At 35.7% G+C, this 8190-nt stretch overlaps 3 protein-coding genes across 7 annotated transcripts; 1 reads left to right on the top strand and 2 right to left on the bottom strand.

Annotated features, from left to right (window-relative positions):
- Window positions 1–166: 166 nt before the first annotated feature.
- On the top strand, window positions 167–1679 carry LOC131003056 (agglutinin-like). Its single transcript, XM_057929525.1, has 4 exons — window positions 167–287; window positions 371–570; window positions 651–1193; window positions 1277–1679. Exons 2-4 carry the CDS (start codon window positions 412–414, stop codon window positions 1523–1525), a joined length of 951 nt encoding a protein of 316 aa, XP_057785508.1. The 5' UTR covers window positions 167–287; window positions 371–411; the 3' UTR covers window positions 1526–1679.
- A 660-nt stretch (window positions 1680–2339) lies between these two features.
- Window positions 2340–5017, bottom strand: LOC131003055 (putative F-box protein At1g67623). Its single transcript, XM_057929522.1, has 3 exons — window positions 4278–5017; window positions 3316–3481; window positions 2340–2845 (listed from the first exon to the last, which is right to left on the bottom strand). The coding sequence occupies exons 1-3, from the start codon at window positions 4403–4405 to the stop codon at window positions 2444–2446; spliced, it is 696 nt and encodes a 231-aa protein (XP_057785505.1). The 5' UTR covers window positions 4406–5017; the 3' UTR covers window positions 2340–2443.
- A 15-nt stretch (window positions 5018–5032) lies between these two features.
- Window positions 5033–8183, bottom strand: LOC131003053 (uncharacterized). 5 transcript variants are annotated; one of them, XM_057929519.1, is made up of 6 exons: window positions 7979–8183; window positions 6878–6983; window positions 6381–6557; window positions 6128–6226; window positions 5786–6031; window positions 5033–5493 (listed from the first exon to the last, which is right to left on the bottom strand). In XM_057929519.1, the coding sequence occupies exons 2-6, from the start codon at window positions 6941–6943 to the stop codon at window positions 5203–5205; spliced, it is 879 nt and encodes a 292-aa protein (XP_057785502.1). In that variant the 5' UTR covers window positions 6944–6983; window positions 7979–8183; the 3' UTR covers window positions 5033–5202. The 5 variants fall into 5 exon arrangements, with proteins under 5 accessions (XP_057785502.1, XP_057785503.1, XP_057785500.1 ...); XM_057929520.1 differs by having other exon boundaries at window positions 8025–8183; XM_057929517.1 differs by having other exon boundaries at window positions 7746–8123.
- Window positions 8184–8190: the final 7 nt, after the last annotated feature.

The following is an 8190-nucleotide window of genomic DNA, read 5'->3' as shown; positions in this document are numbered from 1 at the left end:
TTATTATTATTTTGAGATAAGAAGCTAGCCTATAGATTTCTGAAAAGGGCTGATGGTGAGCAAATTCGTATGGTGGGAATACTGAAAGAAGCAAAGAGTTGATAAAGCATGCATCAAATATACGCTCATGCAAGCAAAGAGTCGACAGAATCTCTCCTCGGGCATCGTAATCGCCAAACCCCCATCATATTATCAACTTTTCGCATGCGCTCTTATACTATAATTACCCCATTTTCTACTCCAATTTACTACTTCTACTGCAACACACTATACCATCAAATCTCATGGTTCTCTCTCTCTCTCTCTCACACACACACACACGCCATGCATATTCGAACTGACACCAACTAAACTTGGAAAATTTGTGCAGGAAAAAGATTGCAGCTGTGTGGAAGAGATCACTTTGGGGCCATGGGGATGCCACTCGGACACGGCCATCAATGGAGCTTCAAACCCAAAGATGGCGCTATCAAAAAGATTATCGTAGGCTGCGGTTGGATTATCGATTCCCTTATGTTTAAGGCGGACCATTACTCCGCCAAATTCGGCAGCCCGGGTGGCTTTGTCAAGGTCACTTGAGTTGCAAAATTAATTTATCCATCTCAAATTACAATCATATTCATATTTGCACTCTATGTATTTAATTTCAGATCAGAATCGATTACCCTTCAGAATTTCTGATTGGAATAAGTGGGACGTATGGGAAAGGCGAGCATATGTCCGACAATGTCTGCACCCTTACCTTTCACACTAATAAAAATCAATACGGACCATTTGGATCCAAACCCGGGCCCACCCCTTTTTCGTTGATCGCAAACGGCGCTGCGGTAATGGGATTTCACGGCCGTTGCGGCCAATATGTGGAAGCCATTGGGCTTTACATTAAGCCTCTTTCTTCGCTTTCTACTGAGCTCAAGAAACAGCCTTCCCAGAATGCTTCCAGTTGCGTTCCCCGTTTTCTCCTGCCGCCGCGCAGTGCGGCAGCGATGGGCGGAAACGGCGGCCGGGATTGGGACGATGGCGTTTTCGCCGCCGTGAAAGGCGTCCACGTGTGCGTGCGCGTGGATACGGGCGTCCTATCCGCCGTCCGATTCAGCTACCTTAAGAATGATGGTTCGGCTTTTCTGTCTCCATTTCATGGGGGTTATTGTGAAGGGGATGTGCACTTGAAGGAAGTGAGCATTTCGAAGACGGTAATTAAGCTTTTTCATTTAATTTCTTATATATCATCAAGATTTTAGTAGAATAATAAAATTTGGTGGTTGTCACTTGTCAGGTTGTGTTTTGCGAGGAAGATGAATACCTAATTGGTGTTGATGGATTCAATGGAGTGGCGGAGGGCTCAAATGTGGTGACGTCATTGAGCTTTATGACAAATAAGGGCAGATACGGCCCTCTGGGTGCTGAAATCGGCACATATTTCACGTCCATGAATTCCGGTGAGTGCAGCAGAAAGGTGGTGGGGTTCCATGGGCGTTGCGGTGCATATCTGGATGCTATCGGCCTGCACACCCAGTATTTCTGAATCTGTTGTCAGTTTTAGTATCTTTCTATTGCTATCATCTATTCCCATTTATATTAGCTTTAATTTACTGCTTCCTATCATCTAACCAATTGAAGGAAAGTGTGCGCATCTCTCTGGCTATTTCAACAATGAAAAATTACTTTTGTTACTAAGTTAATTATTTAATTATTAATAGTCAGGAAATTATATATATTTTGGTAACTTTACAATCCTATAGGATGAAGAAATGTTACTCCCTCCGTCCACTAATTGTTGGCCTACTTTCCTTTTTGGTCCGTCCACCAAAAAATGTCCTACCCATTTATAGTAAGTCTTTATAATTTTTTAATTGATGGGTCCCAATAAACAATACACTTTTTCTCCACTCAATTAATAAACAATACACTTTGTGGGTCCCTTTCTCCACTCAACTAATAAACAATATATTTTGTGGGTCCCTTTCTCCACTCACTACACTTTTTCTTAAAATTCGTGTTTTGCCTCCTAGACCAACAATTAGTGGACGGAGGGAGTATTTTCTATGAAAAATGCTTTAAGAAAGATGGTAAGCTTCTCATTTCACATTTTTGTCAAAATTTCAATTGCATAATCATATTTACTGTTGACTCAAATACTAGTATTACTTTTAGTCAGTGATGACCTTCATCAATCGGTTATCACAACAAATTAAACACAAATTTGAGGAGAGGAGCAAACACTTTGCTCCTTCCTTCCCACAAGAAAGTAACATTGAAAAAGAAAATGAATATATTAAAAGTGGAATTGAGGATTTTAACGCGATTGGAGCTTCAACGGCCGGGCAAGATTTAAGAAAAACGAGAAAAATAAAATTTTAATATTTAAAAATATAATTGTCCGACAAACTAATTAAGTATTCTTTTTACAAATTAACCTACTCGAAAATGAAAAAAAAAATAATTAAAATTTAAAAGCAATGGAAATGAGCTCAAGTTCTCTATCCGCAGCACAAGCTTCGCAATCGTCTTCCTCTTCTTCCTCGTCGGCCCATTTATTTGCCCGTCGGTAGCAGCGACGGTGTGCGTTACAAATTATGGGCGGCTCTCTCAAAAGCGGATTCTTCACCCACATTTGTCTCAATTCCTCCTTCAGTTTTCCGCGGCACAACCTCAATTTTCTCTTTAAATATCCAATACTCTTCATTTTGCTAATCAACTTAACCCCCTCCCGTTTCAATCGATCATCGCCACTGAAGAGAAAAACAATGCAACTAACATATAGAGCTCCTACGTGGCCGGATTTCACGGCCTTGTCCAAGTTCTCACAAGCTGATCCAATTTCTGTCTTGTAGAAAAAATCCAACTGTAACAAGAAATTAAAGATGTTAGAAATATATATGCATTGAGTTAATATATCAAAATAACTATTTTAGTATTGTAAAAATAAAAATAAAAAATCGCAATGATAAAAATGATAGTATAAAAAATTCACATTAGTTAACCTTAATTTACGACTAAGAAGCTTTCGAGGTTATGAAGTGTGGCAGAATATGGTAAATTGACGATTAAAAAGTTCCATGATTACGAATTGTAAGTAAAATATGGTCAATTTATGAGTAAAGAACTTTTTAAATGTGAATTATTATAATAATAAGAGTAAATAAAATTATAAGAGTAGCTACTTGATATCTTTTTAATCTTAAAGCTAATTTTTATCTTTACAATAACAAAATGAATATTTTATTTATTGAGTCCATGATGTTTTCTATCGTAGTTATATTGAAATGTGAAAAAATTAATAAAAAAAAATAAATATATAGATAAGAAACATACCAGTGCTTCCCTATAGGAAATTTCAGGATTGGCGCTTTGTATGCACTTGTTGAGAAATTTTTGTTGCTTGTCGCATAATGGAGTCCATCTTACTATTGGAAATTTGTCTAAACACGAATGTCGGTACACGTCTTCATCTTCCGCAATTTCTCTTAATCCCTTACAACTGCATAAGCCAAAAAATTACTAATAAATAAATATATTTATTAATCAATAGTTTAAGGGATGGTAATTACTATAATTAGGCGCCTCAAAAAAATTACTATAATTAGGAGTAAATATAAGAGTTATTATTAGACGCACAACACAAAAATAATTAATTGAATAAACAGCTAGCCCCCCAGTATTTACTAGCCTAATACAATTAAATATCTTAAGTAAAAACTACTACTATTAAATATCTTTGGTAATATTAACAGAACAGATTGCATGAAGTTTACCAGCAATAAACTCATGCCTCATGCCCTTTTTAAACTTAAATAATATTTCTAGATAAAATCATGAAGAACCTGTGTTTACATGAGGAAATTCAACTCCTTTAATTATAAAATATTTTAATTTGACAAAGAACCTCAAATTGATTAGGCATCATGTTCTTTCATATTAACATGATACGAAACAGTTGATCATCCTGAATTAAATTTATATATAATAAATCTGAATTTATAATATTATAATCTTTGCTTACGGTAAAAGTATTAAAAGCACTACAATTTTCATAAAAAAGTAAAAGATCATCGACAAGAGCATGACGTACAGAAATTGACTGCATCTTTTACAAAGAACTAAAATAATTAAAAATTCTAGGTTCCCATGCAACATATATGATGAATATGCATCGTATAATAATAAATTAGCCCTTTTACCGAAAGAGAAACTTTCAAAAAAAAAATAAGTTAAAAATCAACTGCGCAAAATCATAGTATTAAAGAAAAAATGCACAAAATCAAATTAACACATACCTTAGTTTAATGCTAGAGATATCGGCTACAGAAGATGCTGATACTCGTGATAAAATATCAGTTGTTAATTCACGAGGAATAGTGTCGATTAATGAAACTACTTTATTTTTCTTGGGATATCTTGTCATGATTGATCGATAATCTTGTTTTGCAATATTGGCTTCTTCAAATTCTATGTTAATTTCTTGATTTGAACTTTGATATTTCTACGTTTTTATAAGTAGTTTGTAAGAGACTCCTAATTCAACTCAAACATGGAAATAGTTTGGGCGGTGAGTTTATTTAGGGAATTTACTTTTTAGAAGAATCCTAATTCAGTTCGCAGATGGAAACTAATTATGGGCGCTGCCAAATATACCAAATACATATATTTTGCGATGTTAGAGCTTTAAACGGTGTAGATATAATTTAATCCATAGCTACGATTCAGCACACATGATTCAATTAAACGGTGTAGATATAATTTAATCCATGGTTACAATTCAGCACGCATGATTCAACTACTAGAAAAATCTAGAAGGAATTTTTATTACTATATTTTTACCTTCTTTAATTATTAAATGTGCAATACGAAGCAATGTGAAAAGTATATATTCCAGGGAGCTATGATGTGAATATTAAAGAGAATCTCACTGCCTTGGTGCAGATATAATCCCAATTTGGTGTCATTTTGTGGAATTTAACCCAATAATATTCTGTAAATATGCAGATGCATCTCATAACAACATTAATGAAACCTCTAAAAGACTCTAGTCTTCTCTGGGAAATTGGCTGAATAGATTCGACTGTAACAGTACACAAAATATAGTATTAACCTTCTTGCAAGTACCCATTTGGTTAATTTCTTGTGGAGCTTATACACTAGATTTAGCATTATTCTCGTAATCATAATTTAGTTTTGTCATCGCCATTAGATACAACTTACTTAGCTCGCTGGAGGAGCAAGGGACTCTGGCTCCGGAGCCACCTCTGCTCCCATTAAACCATTAGGGTGGTGCTTCTCCAGACCCCACAGCTTGGCAGATTTCACGTCGTCCTTTGCCATTTGCCTTGAAAACTCCTCATGGTCGTACTGCAGTGTAGCGTTGCCTCCAAACTCAGTCGGGAGATTCTCAACATCAAAATACGACCTCATGATTTCTACGCTGTCCTTGTTCTTTGGGTATACAAATCTCACCTTCTGGAACGTTTTTGGATCCAAGAAGTACTTAACAATCTGCAATATACATCACTTCTTTAACATTACGATGCAAAATGGTAGGGACTGGGAATATTCACAAACAGAATCACGAAAAACGCAAAATAGCACCAAAGATATTGTTGACAAATTTAAGCATCCAGCAAGAATGCATACTGTTGCGTAGAAAAAAGGATGCAGGTAAAACAAGCAATTTCTCGAAAGATGAAACAGAAGCCTTTTTTGAGTAGGCAAATGCAAACACCATACTATACAATCTAGAAAACAGTAAGGAATGTCATATCAAAAGCCTATATAAAATAAAACAAACCTTCCAAAATGCTTCAAAAATGCGAGGGGGGCTGTACAGAAACGCCACGGCTAGTCTCTCAGGGTAATGATTTTGTAGTATGTTGACAGTATCTCTTGCAGACTTAATAGGGACGTTGTTGCTTAAAGACCAACCTGTAAAGTCAATCAACCACGCCATCTGCTCCTGCCCTTCTGGAAGATTTAGTATGGCGTTCTCAATGAGATAAACAAGATGTTTCATCTGATTATCCAATGATGTTGTATTCTGACATGCATAACAGCACAATTTCAAAACACTCCTATTCAAAGGAAAAGGGAAAGGTGACAACTCAAATAGCCTATATATAATCTTTTCAAATACCTGCAATCCTGGTCTCAGTATAAGAACAGTCCTACCATGTCGATCATGAAAGTTAGCTCTGAATACTTTCCCAGTCTCACCTTCAATAGCAACTTCATTCTAGCAATGAATAATGATCAATGCATACGCTCAGATTGATGTAAGTTGATAAACCAAATTGTTATAAAAGTGAATCCACCGGGGACAAGAAACATCAGCTTGTAACTCAAGTAACAAACAAGTAGCTATATAAAAAGAACTTAGTCTTTCTAACCCAACGGATTTCTTCAGGTTTAAAACTTGATCTCCATCTCAGCGACTCTTCCAACATCTTCTTTGATTTTTCTACATTCCAGCTCCGAGCTTCCAGATATCTCTTCAAACATGCATCAGAGCAATACTGCTGACTGCGACCTGACAATGGTCCCAGAGACGCCTTGAGCTCTTGGAACTGTAAATAAAAGAAAAATCAGTCAGATAATCTTCAAGCATTTCATCAGTGCATAAGCAGGAAAGAGCAATCCATTTTGAGATGGGTTTTCATACTCAATTATGGTGTAAAATGTACCGCATATTCACTGCTACTATGTTCTCAAATTACAAAATAACAAATGATTAAAAAAAATAAAAGAAATAGAGCTAGCTAGCAGGAGACTTCAAACTGCATATAATAACCAAAGCTACCTTTACTTACTTCAACAGAAAAATTATATTCACTAGATTCACAAGCATTATTTGAATTTGAAAAGGCAAACAACTTATTATTATTACCTTGCGCTCATGCTGCTGCTCGACACTCTCACCATCATGAGAGGAATTGCTCTTGCGGAAAAACATGATTTGTATAGAGCTACTCTTGTGTTGCAATTGAGCTTATCTGTCACAGAAAAAAAAAAAATTATTAAGCTATTTCAGCTGTGAATCATTAACAAACCACCAGAAAATCAAAGTCACATAAAACCAAGTCAACTAAAGGGTGCCCTTCTCTTCAGATCCAAAAGATGCAACTCATTGAACACCTTCGACAAGATGAATAATCCATTCATTTTCTAACAAGCAAAGCCAATTGGTTTGATACCGGTTTTTTCCGGGATAAGCAACTCCCAATCACACCAATTTTACGCAGACGATCAAACAGCTCAAATCATGTAGTTCATCTTGATAACATTCACAACTCTTTACATAAATCAATATCAGCTACAAATAAAACATGCTTTATTACTAATAACTAATAACTAATAAGAAATCTTTTAAAACATACAGCCTTATATGTATACACAAAAAACACAAACGAGCATAAAGTTATATGAACCTGCACATACCCACACGTAATAAATTCTGTAATCTAATTTCCCACACACCCCCAAGAACCAAATTAATAAAAAAAATCCTCTTATTTGATTCTTTCAAATGGAGTTTGCATTCTTATGTAATATTAAAATGCCCAAAAGAAACAAAAATACTGATTGATGGTTTGTAGACAGTTCCATCATTTACACAGCTTAATCTCCAAATAAAAGAATTTCAATTTCTGTAACAAACACTGATTTAAAAAGGTAGAGCTCTCCTGATCAAAACCCCCCAAAGATCAGAAACTTGACTTTTACAAAAAAGCAAATGAATAAAAAGAATCGATTACATCTTTAGTCAAATTCTAGCGCACCATGTATCAGCCATTAGACGAGAAGCGATATGGATTCAGCAATCGAGATCCAAAAAATCCGAGAAACGATCCCGCAATAGATCCAAGGGGAAAAACATTAAAATAATAATAGCACATGAAAAATCCGTTCACAAAGAATCAGAAACTTAATACATGACTGAACTAACAACGGAACAGAAACACGAAAAGAGAAATCAGTTGTGACTCACCCAGCAAAAAAAATGGGGATTCTAGAGAGAGATTTCCTCTTATCACCTTCAGGATTTTCTCATGCAAAAGTCCGCACTAGTTGTCCTCTCTCATTCACTCACACGCAGAATGTGTGAAATGAGCTCCCACTCCAGTCCCAATAATGCGTCAAAACTTTATATATTCACACACGTGCGTACTTATAGTGTGTGACTCTTGTGTTATGTGTCAA

Source organism: Salvia miltiorrhiza, unplaced genomic scaffold (genome assembly GCF_028751815.1).
Source record: "Salvia miltiorrhiza cultivar Shanhuang (shh) unplaced genomic scaffold, IMPLAD_Smil_shh fragScaff_scaffold_61, whole genome shotgun sequence".
Lineage (NCBI taxonomy): Eukaryota > Viridiplantae > Streptophyta > Magnoliopsida > Lamiales > Lamiaceae > Salvia > Salvia miltiorrhiza.
The sequence above is the reverse complement of the archived record's forward strand: the minus strand, read 5'-3'. Positions and strand labels throughout refer to the sequence as shown.